We start from the raw sequence: 14,587 nt of genomic DNA, 5'->3' as shown, positions 1-14,587 counted from the left end.
CTGTGTCAAGAAACCAGTAACCACATGCTGAAAGTATTGTATTGGCAGTGTTATTTGGGGCCAGAAATTGGTCAAATCCAGCCACATAATTTAAACTCATGTCCCATTCCTATCTCTGTCCTTTATCGTCATTTCTTTTTCTATATTTATTTAAACCAGATCTCCATGGGATTGTTCTGTCTTTGGGATAGGTGACTTAGAATTTTTCAGCAGTTTATTTCCAGATATTACTGATTAATAATATTAACATTATTTAGATTTTTCTATTTTAGATTTATGTATACTGTATGTATTTTGTATATTTCTATGCATTAATTATAATAGTTTTTTTAAGGATTTTGTTCATATAATCTTTTCATTTATTTGTGTGTGTGTGTGTGTGTGTGTGTGTGTGTGTGTGTGTGTGTGTGTGTGTGTGAGTAGTGCTGTCAAACGCTAAATCGCTTCCAAAATAAGTTTTTGTTTGCATAATATATTAGTGTGTACCATGTATATTTATTATGTATATATAAATACACACACGTGCATGTACAGGTATATATTTAAGAATAATATGTTATGTTTATATATTAAATATATTTATATATAATATAAAATATAATAATTTAAATATATAAATGTATATACATGTAAATATTTTCAAAATATCCATATTTATACAACAGTTTGTTCTGGTTCTCAAATCTGATTGGTTGAGAACCGTGAGACATTCTACTGGTATCGCTACAGGAACGCCCTTTCACAATGTTGTATCACTCCGCTTGTTCTAGCCGGGTCTATCTACGTGTTATCGATCTAGTGTCATGGCGGACGCCCAAATCCACTATAATTAAAAAATAATGCTTTTTTGTGTAACGGAATGTAGTTTTAAGGATTTTTTTAGGCAAGAATGTGCTTGCTTGGACTTAAAGTCGTGGACTTAAAGTCGGGAAGTCGTGGCCTAATGGTTAGAGAGTCGGACTCGTAATCCAAAGGTTGCGGGTTCGAGTCTCGGGCCGGCAGGGATTGTAGGTGGGGGGAGTGAATGTCCAGCGCTCTCTCCACCCTCAATACCACGACTGAGGTGCCCTTGGCCAAGGCACCGAACCCCCAACTGCTCCCCGGGCGCCGCAGCATGGCTGCCCACTGCTCCGGGTGTGTGTTCACTGCTGTGTGTGTGCACGTTGGATGGGTTAAATGCAGAGCATGAATTCCGAGTATGGGTCACCATACTTGGCAGTATGTCAAAATAAAAAAAAAATAATAAAATTAAAGGATGCGGTTTGTTAATAAAGATAAGGTCTATTTGAAAATTTGCTTCAACGTTTTCGGAGACAGGATCTCCTGTATATCGCGGTGCTTTTGTTTACGGTTGACTGAATCGCCTAGCAACTTTTATAATGGCTGTTGTTGTTGTTTATTAAATATGATTATTCAATTATTAGTATTTTTATATAAATAATAATAGTATTCAGTAGTGTTTAGTATTGAGACATGGTGCGTGTGTTCGTGATTGTGATTTTAGCTACATTGTTCCACCTTTAGATTGCGACAACAGATTTTTTTTTAATCAGCACTGCAGTAAAGACTTTTACTTTTGAAAAATAAACTTTTGACTTTTTTTTCGTCTGTTTTTTTTCTGTTGTTCGAATGCAAAAAACAAAACAAAAAACATGTGAGTACGAAAACATTTGCAACTGCAACAATTTTCTGAGAGAAGGGTTGCATTTTCTGACAGAATTGCAAGGGTGCCGATATTTTTGGCCATGGCTATATATATTTATATATATATATATATATATATATATATATATATATATATATGTATGTATGTATGTATGTATGTGAAGACTTAAGATGCAAAAACCTCTAAGTCCATCTGAGATTTTTATTTTATAGGCTCCTATAACATTGGCCATTTTTGAAATTAAGACATTCAATAATTGATTTATAACATTTTCATTGCCAATAAAGTAAAATGACAGAACCTAACCATAGGAGCTTGATAAAAATGCTCATATATATATATATATATATATATATATAAAAAAATCTCAGATGGACTTTTTCAGATGGTTTTTACATCTGAAGCTTTTAAATTATTTTGAAAGTAGAATTTCCCATAGGAAATCTATAAGAGCGGATATGTTTTAATTTTGCATTTAAAATTCATGTGTTAATAAATGAATTTGATTAGACTGATCCCAGGTCCCATGCTGCAGATGTGTCACAGTATGCCTGGAAGTTTGTTCCGTGAAGTTATATGACATATTGATGCCTACTCCGATACATGAAGAATTTGTAACTTTAGTAAACTTAACAATGGGTGAGTTTCAGGAACAAAGTCAAAGCATTCAAACCAGATTTGAAGGTTCCTTATTTAATAGTATGTGATTTACACTGTTGGAGAAAATCAAAGATCTCGCTTTATAAGGGTGCTGCAGGCAAATGGTAGATTTGCAGGATGTGCATAGAGAAATACTGTATTTGAAAAGTTGCATATGAGTACAATGTCACAATACAATCTACAAATTCATGATTTTTGTATCTATGAAATATATTCTGAGCTAATTTCTGAAATTCTGATGCTTTGTACAGTAGTTGTGGATACATTTCAGAGAGGAGTAACATATTACCACACCTTTCCTAACCATGCTTTTTCTTCAGAAATATATATATGTATATGTATATATACATTTTTGTCAGTGTTGCAGAAGTTGGAAAATGATTGTGATAGAGTGAAAATTAGTTTTCATAGCTGATTGCATTTGGCTTATTTGTGGCTTCTACAAAGGTCATCTTCACTTTAATGTCTCATGGCCTTTTGTTGTCTCCCTCCACTGATTAATTTTTTTTAGATCGTATATCAGAGCATTTGTCTTTCTCACTGCTGTATTTCTTCAAGTGACTTTTAAAAGAACAAGTTAATTGCTGCAGAGTAAAGCTGGCACTTACAGAGAATAATCTGAATATTAATGTTAAATGAGGGAGCCTCTATTATGAATCTGCACAGAAAGCACTTCCTCATTTAATTAGCTGGTTGTCTAAAATTTTAATTTTTCATATCATGCCAGACTAGTTTTGTCCAAAATTGTATTTAATTTAGTCTGTAACAAAATCAGTGAAATTCTCAGTGCCAGTTTCAGTACCATAACAAATTATTGTTGAAACTATTTAACTGTTAAGTGAGGTTAAGTGAAAAGTTCATTATAAAATGAAGAACAATGAATCACATTACACATTACATTGTGGTAGGTATATTAGTTTGCATACATTTTTTTTGTAGTCCGTCAGTTGCTATGCTTACTGCTTTTTATCACAGTTTCAGGTTCAACCCACATTGAATAGAGTTGTCAAGTGGACAGTGCATTCATGCACTTAAAAGAAATGCTCAGTTCTTCAAAAACATGAAGTCTGTGTATGGTCCAAAACTGTTAAAAGATCTGTTGTGGTTTTCCCCTCATCATGAATAAGATGATTCACTGTGGAAGAGAACATCATAGAGCAGTCAAAACCTGGGAGATTTTACTTTTAAGTGTTTTTGAGAGGGAAACAGGTTTCCAAGGCATCATAACATCATTTGCAATGATGTTAAACAAATTTGCAAGAACTTAAGACATAACGAAGCTAAATTCTGTTAAACTATTCTTATTTCCTAGTAGAACTGGAATCACACATTGGAAAAACGGGGAAGATATTAATTAAATGACATGCAACCACTCCTTTAGATGCCATTTTGATGCTTATGACCAACAGCTAAACCACATGCACAGAATTATTGGATATCATAGGCGTATATTTAAAATTATTTTAACTGTCCTTTAACTTTTGGATCTGAGAAAGATAATGGTCACCAGTTGTGAGGCCTTCAATGGATATATTCAAGTGAGGTTTTCACAATACTGCCGCACATATTATTGATAAAATCTGTTATCCATTTAATCTATTATACTTTCACGTTTGTTTACTGAAGCTTTAGCAGATATTTAATTATGTTGCTTGAAGATGAATGGCTTCTAAAGAATTCTGTGTCAGGTGCATGCGGTGTGAATTATTTTTGTGTTTCGAGCATGATCCCTGCTCCCAGGTGTGTGCTTTTCATTTGACCGTGGGTCAGCTACTGAGGAAGAGCGCTTGTGTGCCTTTCCACTGCACTGGAATTTAGCAACATCTTGTTGATGCCTAAAATGATGTCTAAACTTTATTTCTGGAGTCATATGACTTATACCAATCTTCAGATTTCATGTCATTGCCTGAGTTCTTCCTGTCAAAAGATGGCCTCCATTTGTGTCTTCTTTAAGCAGGATTCTTGGACTCATATCTAGTCCACCTGGTGAAGTCTAATTTTAAGATTCTTCCAGATGTAAGAATGATTTGTGTTTTATGGATTCTGTGAACTCAGGCTGACTGAGAGATTGGAAGTTTTCCATGAAGCCGTGGGTGGAAGGAAGAAAGATCTACAGTAGGTGTATGTCCTCAAGATACCTTTGAGTTCAAGATGAAGGATGTCCCAGGAGTTCTGCTCATTCAGCTATGCTCAGTGGATCTCATGAGACCAGAAAATAAAAACTGTAGAGAAAAAGCGGTCAAGAGTGAGAGTTTGAACGACAGAGAGAATCAAGTCCAAGAACATGTGAACTGCCACTGTGATGCCTTGGAAACCTCTTTCCCTCTCAAAAACACTTAAAAGTAAAATCTCCCAGGTTTTGACTGCTCTATGATGTTCTCTTCCACCGTGAATCGTCTTATGCATGATGAGGGGAAAACCACAACAGATCTTTTAACAGTTTTGGACCATACACTGTGCATTTGCTTTTAGCTACTGCATCTTCTAACACTAAAGTCTATGTAAAACAAAACTAAGCACATTTATTCATCCAGTAATTTACAACGGTTCACACCTCTTTTCCCTACAAGCATTAGCAAGTAAGACATGCCACACACCAAGATCAAACACCATTCACAGACCACACATAAAACTGTTCAAACATGTGCCACATCTGAGCAAATCTTGCATTAAGTATGTATGGATCAGAAAATCTGAGTGTGAGCGTTTGTTCATCTCGATGAATCGGTCAAGTATAACCTCTACTTAAACATGATCCCTGCCACCTTCAACAAACATGATTTTCCAGATTTAATAAACACTGCTGGTGTGATTTGTAGACCAGTGTAGCCATGCTCAACCAACAAAGACTTTTGGTTGAAAGTGGTTTGTTCCTTCTTTCTTTTTGCATTTTTAGTGTAACGAGTCTCAAAATCAATGATCCTTACACTCCAAACTCAATCACAAATGGTCACGGGATCTGCATTTGAGAAGCTTTTTTGAGAAACTGTTCTCCAGTAGCCCAGGGAATGAAGCTGTTGATTTGTTTATGGTCAGAAGGTTATGGGTGGGCATAAAAAAACCTCCTTATTATTAGCACATGTGGGGATGATAGAACGTTCCATTGGGAGGTTGATTAGAATTGATTCATTCTTGTTCGCTGCAAGACCGATGATACTGATTATAAAGTTGTGTATGCTCAAAAGAATATTTATCTGTGCTCTTGATTATTGCATTCTGTCATCTGTTAATTTTTACTTGCTTTTATTTTTATTTTTTTATTCAAGGTTGTTTTCTTTTAGGAGGCCATGTTATCTCAAAAATCTGGATGTGAAAATAATTGAGAGTAGAGAAATAAAGTGAAACTGAATGAGAAAATATATTAGCAACGTTTTCTATAGCAACACAATAACAGCAAAATATAAAGATTTAGAGGGATTTTCATTGAGTTTCAATGCGTTTTCACTGAGCTCCTGAAACAGACCAGTGCTATTTTAGTGTTAATTATATACTATTATAGTGTTTGTTGATATTTTTAATTTCCATTTATTTTTACATGTTCATTTTAAGTTTTAGTAATTTTGTTGTACTTTTTATTAGTTTGGGTTTTTTATATATTAATATTTTGGTTTAGTTAATTTTTTTTTTTTCAGTTTTAGTAATTTTAGTACTTCAACTTAATTTTTTTTTTTTCAGTTTGTTGCCAAAGAAACATTTCTTTTCACCTCATATTTATATTTTATTTTATTTCTGCTTTATTTCAGTTACTAAAAGGGGGTAACACAAAGTTGTGAGTCACATAACAGGAGAAACTGTCATTTAAAAAAAAGATAGACATTAACAGATACATCAAATAAACAGAATGCTCAGACCTTAGCTTTGTGAAATTATGCAGCATAAAACATCTGCACGAAACAGAAACAGCAGATGAGAACGAAAATTCATTCTCTGCCAGCAGGTGGCACTTATTGGACAGCGATGATAAATCGTTTCCTAAATTATCGCGCTTTTACATACTTATGCATTACATGGAGGTAAGATGAAAAGAAAATACCATATAAACTTTTCTGAAGACAGTCAGTTCCCCTTAGAGATACATTCATATAAACTCTCAATTCAGTATTTAGGATTTTTTTCAAATTTTTTTGCGTATTGAACAGTGATCTTGCTTTGCCTGCTACGGTATTTTCTCTTCTTTACATTTGTCTTCAGTGTCTCTGGCTTCTGTTAATGGCTGTTTACAGTTGGTGTATTTGCCCAGTTAAAGAATTAGCTGTGTCTTACTAATAGTTCTCTAACCATTAGTCAGAAGTGTATGCAGTTAACAGGGCTGTCCTCTAAATTGCTTAGCCACTTGGCTGTTTTTTTTTTAATTATTATTCATACCGTGTGCATAGGCTAAATCAAAACGGTTTACCGTTTGAACCGTTATTTCGCCCAGCACTGATAGCAGGAGCTTGTGAATATCAATACTTTTAGACCTTCAAGCTTGAATTGATCCAAATGCAGCTGGAACATGAATTTTTTACTTAATGACTTAAAAATACAGACTCTGCCTCCTCATTTTAGATGTCCACCGTTTTGTTTTGATAATTTGATTCCATATATACTGAATGGAAGCACTTCTGACATGGACACAAAGCAGAATCAATTCAGTTGACCATGTTTTATCATTTTACTCTGTTTTTCTGTCTTCTAGGGGCCTATTTATTACAATTCATGACCGCTCCCACATCTCCACACTACTTCAGAGCTGGCCAGAGAAGGACATTCGTGTGAGTTTTGCCCACTCCCAACTACACCACCCTGTACTATTACACAATGTACCAGAACTCTGACTGTCAGAAAAATTAACACTCTCCAGGGTTTCACCAATTCCAAAGTCATTGATTCAGTCACACTGTGAAAACAATGCCAAAAAGTCATATTAATCTGCTTGTTAAGCTTTTAAAAGTTATTAAGGTAATGATGTACGGGGTGGCATGAAATGAAGCAGTAAAAATGTTAAACACCTTCTGCATCTGTATCACAGTGTTAACTGAAAAAAACATGTTCTTGTTTTGGGATCAATTGTGTCCGGTAATGGGATTAAATTGCACAGTTCATGCTGTTATTTTGAATTTGTTAGTTTATTGCGAATATGGAAAAATGTGATTATAAAAACAGAAAAGCTGTTCTTGCTGGAGGGCAGACTCACAAGCCAACCTAGCCAATCAAATATAAATGTGTTTAATCCAAGACAAAATCATGAAGGAAGTGATTTGATAATTAAGTGCATACATTCATCCAGCACGGTTTGTAGATTTCTATTTAAAAAAATAATTTTAAAATGTAATTTATTCATCTGATGGCAAAGCAGAAATTTCAGCATCATCCCTCCAGTCTTCAGTGTCACATGATCCTTCAGATATCATTCTAATATACTGATTTACTGATAAAGAAACATTTCTTATTGTTATCAATGTTGAAAACAGTTTTTGCTGCTTAATATTTCTATATTGAGGAATGTTTCTGTATTGAGGAAACCACAATACACTACCATTCAAAAGGGGTAAGTAATACTTTTAATCAACAAAAATGCATTAAAGTGACAGCAAAAATGTTTATAATGGTACAAAAGATTTTATATTTCAAATTAATCTTGCTTTTTAAAACTGTCTATTCATCAAAGAATCCTAAAAAGGTGTAAAATTCATAATTATCACCAAATAAGCACATTCAAATGCTTTCTGAAGGATCATATGACATGGCTGCGGAAAATTCAGCTTTGCCATCACAGGAAAAAAATCAATATTGAAATATATTAAGCTAGAAAAGCTTTATTTTAAATTAGAATAAGATTGTACAATATACTGCTTTTATTGTATTGTTTGAATAGCCCAGATTTTGCTTAGTATGTTTTTTGTTTTGTTTTGTTTTTATGCTTATTATTATTATTATTTTTATTATTATTTTATTTTTTTGCCTATTTATGCAGTCTGTTTGTGAATTTTCTGGCTGTCTTAATAACTTTTGTACTTTTGGTTGTATTCTTTGCTAGGCTGTAGTGGTAACAGATGGAGAGAGGATTCTGGGCCTGGGGGATCTGGGCTGCTATGGCATGGGCATCCCTGTGGGTAAACTGGCCCTCTACACCGCCTGTGGTGGAATGCCGCCTCAGCAGTGCCTTCCTGTTATGCTGGACGTAGGGACAGACAATGAGGTAGGCAGACCTGTGGCACCACAGCCAACCAGACCGTGACTGCTGACACATGCTTGCCATCTCACTTACTCTGATATTATCAAAGAGGGACTTAACTATTCTTAGCAGCCACATCCTCTCTCACGACTCTAATCCTCCAACTTGTTTGTTTTCACCGGTCGCAGCTTTCAATGTTGTAGCAGAAGGGCAGAGGTGACTTCTGCAGTAGCTGAAGGATATGAATAGCCCAGTGAGTTCAGAGGTAAATTTAGTGAGCGTAAAGCCTATGTCATTCTTAACAGGGCCAAGGGTGTGGCACCGCAGAAATAGAAAACCACTGCCTCATCTACCAAGGCTTTGTGCCAGTGGACACCTGGCACTTCTTTCTGTGCCAGAGCAGTGGCTTAGCCATGCCATCACAGATGCCAAATTTCAGATGGAGGGAGAGAGGAAGAGAAGTGAGAGAGGAAAAGACTGAGAAACAGTGTGTGACTTTCAAACTTTTGTGTTTTAGAAACACTTTTCATTCTAGTTAAGTTATAGCTATGTATAAATAAATATTTTTACATAGTTCATACTGTAGTTCTTTAAAAAAAAAAAAATACATGGACATGCACTTTTTTAACTTCAACATTTTAGGTTAAAATTAGAGCTTTCATGGTAAATTTCTTCAGGTTTATTATACATACAAAGTAATGGAGGAAAAAAGTTTTTTTAATGTTTACATTTTGTTACATTTTCAAGTCTTTTATGCTCACCAAAGCTGCATTTATTTGATAAAAAATACAATGAAACATATTTTATTATATTTAAAAACATTATATATTCCTTTTTCAGCAGCAGTTACTCCTGTCTTCAGTGCCACATGATCCATCAGAAATAATTTTTAATCTACTGACATGGTGCTCAAGAAACATTTCTTTATATGTGACCCTGGACCACAAAACCAGTCTTATGTGTCAATTTTAAAAAATTTATATTTATACATCATCTGAAAGCTGAATAAATAATCTTTCCATTGATGTATGGTTTGTTAGGACAACATCTGGAATCTGAGGGTGCAAAAAAAATATTATAATATAGTCGTGGCCTAATGGTTAGAGAGTCGGACTCGTAATCGAAAGGTTGCGGGTTCGAGTCCCCGGCCGGCAGGGATTGTAGGTGGGGGGAGTGAATGTTCAGCGCTCTCTCCACCCTCAATACCACGACTGAGGTGCCCTTGAGCAAGGCACCGAACCCCCAATTGCTCCCCGGGCGCTGCAGCATGGCTGCCCACTGCTCCGGGTGTGTGTTCACGGTGTGTGTGTGTGTGTGTGTGTGCATTTGTTCACTACTCACTGCTGTGTGTGTGCACTTGGATGGGTTAAACGCAGAGCACCAATTTCGAGTATGGGTCACCATACTTGACAATACGTCACGACTTTACTTTACTTTACTTTTTTTATATTGAGAAAATCGCCTTTAAAGTTGCCCAAGTTCATAGCAATGCATATTATTAATCAAAAATGAAGTTTTGATATATTTACAGTAAGAAATTTACTAAATATCTTCATGAAACATAATCTTTACTTAATATCCTAATGATATACTTAATAGCCTAATGATTTTTGGCATAAAAGAAAAATCAATAATTTTGATCCATACAATGTATTGTTGTCTATTGCTACAAATATACCCCAGCGACTTAAGACTGATTTTGTGGTCCAGGGTCACATATTATCAATGATAAAAACAGTTTTTGCTGGTTTTTATTTTTATTTTTCTGCTTATTATTTTAATTTTTTTTGATTGATTGATTGTGGAAATTGTGATACACTACCTTTCAAAGTATTGGGGTAAAGACATTCATTTACTTTTCATTTGAACTTTCTATTCATTAAAAAATTCTGAAAAGAAATCATAGTTTCCACAAAAATGTGAAGCAGCAAAAACTGTTTTCATTATTGATGATAACTATAACCATTATTAATATTTAAACACCAAAAAATATTGGCTAATAATTTAACACAAAATCAGCATATTAGAATGATTTTTGAAAGTTCATGTGAGACTGAAGACTGGAATAATAGCTTCTGCGATAATTCAAAAAGATGAAACTTCCTACATTGCATTATTTATACATTTGGCATTTGCTTTTGGCCAAAGCATCTTGAAATTCAAGGTATGCATATATATTTATAATGTATATATGTCTCAATTAATATGAGATCAGTTGTCATGTCAACCATTCTTGCTTTTAGACTAAAATTTCAAAATTTTACATCAGAAAACATCAGACAGCTTCACACTCTTGTGAGTCTGTACAAAAGCTCATAAATGAGTAAGAGGGTAAGTAACACTGTTGTGTAACTGCTCTGAGTCAGTTTTCCCATTTGCTTCTGCTTCAGTATCCAGCAGGCCAGCTCCACATGTGTCTACTGTTGCAATGCTAAATTCGGAGTGGCCAGTCAGCTATTCAACGTATCCTCAGGCATCAAAACACTTTAATGAGTTGACTCTCTAGATTTTGGCCCCCTGTCTGCATCTGCATCCAAGTGTGTTCAGCTGAAGGAATGAAGAGAAAAAAGTAATTTTTTTGCAATTTTGTTTCATTGATTTATAATTTGTTTTGGTTAAACTTTATTTATTTGTTTATTTCGCGCTGTCTGGGTTAATGTTGCATGCATGTGTTCGCAATAAAGCATCTGTTTTTGTTATTAAAACGATCTCAACGTCGACAGACAGAAACGCATACGCAGTTTCATACCTGCACACATGGGTCTCTGTTTAGTCTTCCGTCCCTCTACAAGCCTAAATTGAAAGACTTCTTCTGCTGCACCATTTGGCCGACTTTGGATGAAGTCTGAGGTAATTAAGACCTCTTTTTCAGGATATTCTGAAGAGATGACAGATCTAATGATTGATGAATTCACTGCTTATACCCCCACCGCTGTGTGTGCGCGTGTTTTATAGGACTGTGCAGTCAGATGATTAAATGAGTGTTATTAAAGGATTAAGTCTACTGTTATTTCTAAAGGAGCAAGACGCCTACTGACTGGGGTCAGGCTGTCTCCTCTCTTTCAGCCCCTCAGAGGGAGCTGGATGACTGCACCTGGATCAGTTTGACTCTCCAAACACTCTCAATACCAGACATTGAGGAATCTGATCCATGATCAGCATACATAATTTATGGGTGTTTGATCCAGGCCCTGTACGCTCTGGTTAAACTCTAATCGGTAAAGAACGCTGTCTGTGGTCTGGCTGCTAGAGAAAGTTCAAGATGTGCAAATAACATGGAGGTGCTTTGTGCAGGCTTTTTGTGAAGAGCTTAAGTGTGCTAATTGTTCGTGTCAGCAAACTGGATTTCCTGTCAGATACTATTTGCATCTCAGTGTAAATATTCACAGCTGTTATTTGCAACCCTTTGTAAAGATATGCACTATTACGTATACAATTTTTAATGAATATTTTATTGTTTTGTAAATATTTTACATTTATGAATGTTAATTTAGAGTTTTATATACTGAAATAAATACTATGAAAATATTGTTTTAGATATTTGATATTGTATATTTTATTATAAAAAAAATTATATTAAAACATTATATAAAATCCTAAGTTTATATAACTATAGTATTAGTAAATATTTTTTATTTAGCATGCCATTATTATTATTATTATTAGTCATGGTGCACACAGCAGGGAGGAACAAGGAACACGGAGACAAGGATGTTGTAGGTGATCAGTGCCGACGTGAAATGTGTAAAAAGAGAAAGTAAAAGTAGGTAAAAAAGTAAGTTTAAGCAAAATCTCAGTGGAGCTTACAATGAGGCTCTTCTGTCTGGGAATACGAGCGAGTACAAATCATCGTGCTATGCTCTCCGACGCGCAGTAAGAGCCGCCAAACACAGATACAGAGAGAGAATTGAGTCTCATTTCCAGCTCAACGACTCTCGACGGATGTGGCAGGGACTGAGGACCATCTGTGACTTCGGAAACAAATCCTCCGCGGAGGTGAGAGCAGATCCGTTGCTGGCCGACGAGTTAAACATCTTCTACGGCCGCTTCGATGGCAACGGCGACGGCGCGTTTCTGCCGACCAGCGTGTCAGGAAGCAACAGGCAGAGCAGCGACGATCCTGTAATCACCGTGTCGGAGGATGAGGTTCGGAGGGCACTAAAGAAAGTGAACGTCAGGAAAGCAGCCGGACCTGATGGGATAACCGGCCGTGTTCTGAGGTCCTGCGCCGATCAGCTCGCTGGTTTGTTCACTTCCATTTTTAATGAGTCCCTTGCTGCCTCCGTGGTTCCCACTTCATTCAAAAAATCCATTATTATCCCTGTGCCGAAGAACAATAAATCCTCTTGCCTGAATGACTATCGCCCAGTTGCCCTCACATCTATAGTCATGAAGGTTTTTGAGAGACTTGTAAAGAGCCACATCTGCTCCTCCATCCCTGATACTTTGGACCCTCTTCAGTTTGCCTATCGCCCAAATAGATCCACGGACGATGCCATTTCTCACGTTCTCCACTCTTCCCTCACACACTTGGACAGCAACAATGGGAATTATGTAAGGCTGCTATTCATTGACTATAGCTCAGCTTTCAACACTATAGTCCCCATCAAGCTGGCATCTAAACTCACAGACCTCGGCCTAAACTCCTCACTCTGTGACTGGATTCAAGACTTCCTCACCAGCAGACCTCAAGTGGTGAAAGTTGGCCAGTTCACCTCAAACTCCATCACTCTGAACATAGGAGCCCCACAGGGCTGTGTCCTGAGTCCCCTGCTCTACTCTCTCTACATGCACGACTGCGTGTCCTCTCACAGCTCCACATCTATTGTCAAATTCGCTGATGACACTGTGGTTCTGGGCCTCATCTCCAACAACAATGAGACCGCATACTTGGATGAGGTAGAGAGACTCACATCATGGTGCCAGGACAACTGTCTCTCTCTGAATGTGAGCAAAACTAAAGAGCTGATCATGGACTTTAGGAAGAGACAGCAGCAGCCCTACTCTCCTCTCAGGATCAGTGGGACCCCTGTGGAGAGGGTGAGTAGCTTCAAGTACCTCGGCGTAAACATCTCCGAGAACCTGACTTGGACTACACACATCCAATCACAGGTTAAGAAAGCCAGGCAAAGACTGTACCATCTGCGACAGCTGAGGAAATTCAGGGTCTCACCAGCAATCCTGAAAACTTTCTATTCAGGGACCATAGAAAGTGTATTGACTCAGTGCATCTCAGTGTGGTATGGAAACAGCTCCAATCAGGACTGCAAAGCTCTACAGAGAGTTGTGCGCTTAGCTGAGCGCATCTCAGGGTCTGCTCTCCCCTCTCTGCAGGACATCTACCTCAAACGCTGCAAAAGTAGAGCTGTTAAAATCATCAAGGACTCTAATCACCCTGGTAACCGACTATTCACTTTGCTTCCATCTGGTAAACGCTTCCGTAGCCTGATGGCAAAAACTGAGAGACTTAGGAGGAGCTTCTTCCCCCAGGCCATCAGGCTCCTAAACTCTAACTCTGTGTCATAACGTCACTTGACTCCATGTAAATATCACCATATCAATAAGCTATTCATAATTTTTCTCTACCTCATACTGCTGCTATTCAAATACCCTGTACAACTTTTTGCACATTATTTTTGCACATTCCTCTTATTACTATTTAAGTCAACAACATACTGACCTGCACATTTATATTATATTTTTTTTACCTTATTTTATTTTATTCTTTTTTTTTTTTTTTTTTTATGTTTTGTACTTCTCCTTCTTAATATTTGTATCTATATAATTGCACTGTCCTTGGAGCGGACCTGGCCTACATTTCACTGCTGGTTATACCCTGTATAATTGTGTATGTGACAAATAAAACACTTGAATCTTGAATCTTGAATCTTGAACTCAAATAATATGTCTTTAATGGAGACATCATGGCAGGGCAGGACAAGGCAAGGCAAACACAGACATCAAACACCGGGGGTAACGAGTAGACCAGACGACATACCACAACACAGACAGTACTTAAATACTAGGGATAATTAGCGAAACACACACCTGGCATCAGACAAGGACAGGAAACAAACCAAATATGGGCATGGAAACACAGGGAG

At 36.6% G+C, this 14,587-nt stretch overlaps 1 protein-coding gene across 1 annotated transcript in view; it reads left to right on the top strand.

Moving 5' to 3' along the window:
* Positions 1–14,587, top strand: part of LOC306878503 (NADP-dependent malic enzyme-like) — an 88,257-nt gene that overhangs the window by 44,171 nt on the left and 29,499 nt on the right. Inside the window, exons 4-5 of the mRNA XM_079430937.1 lie at positions 7,005–7,080; positions 8,346–8,507. Coding sequence (XP_079287063.1) covers positions 7,005–7,080; positions 8,346–8,507 — 238 coding nt within the window. The remainder of the gene's footprint in view (positions 1–7,004; positions 7,081–8,345; positions 8,508–14,587) is intronic.

Source organism: Barbus barbus (genome assembly GCF_936440315.1).
Source record: "Barbus barbus genome assembly, chromosome: 12".
Classification (NCBI taxonomy): Eukaryota; Metazoa; Chordata; class Actinopteri; order Cypriniformes; family Cyprinidae; genus Barbus; species Barbus barbus.
This window is presented reverse-complemented; position numbering and strand designations above follow the sequence as displayed.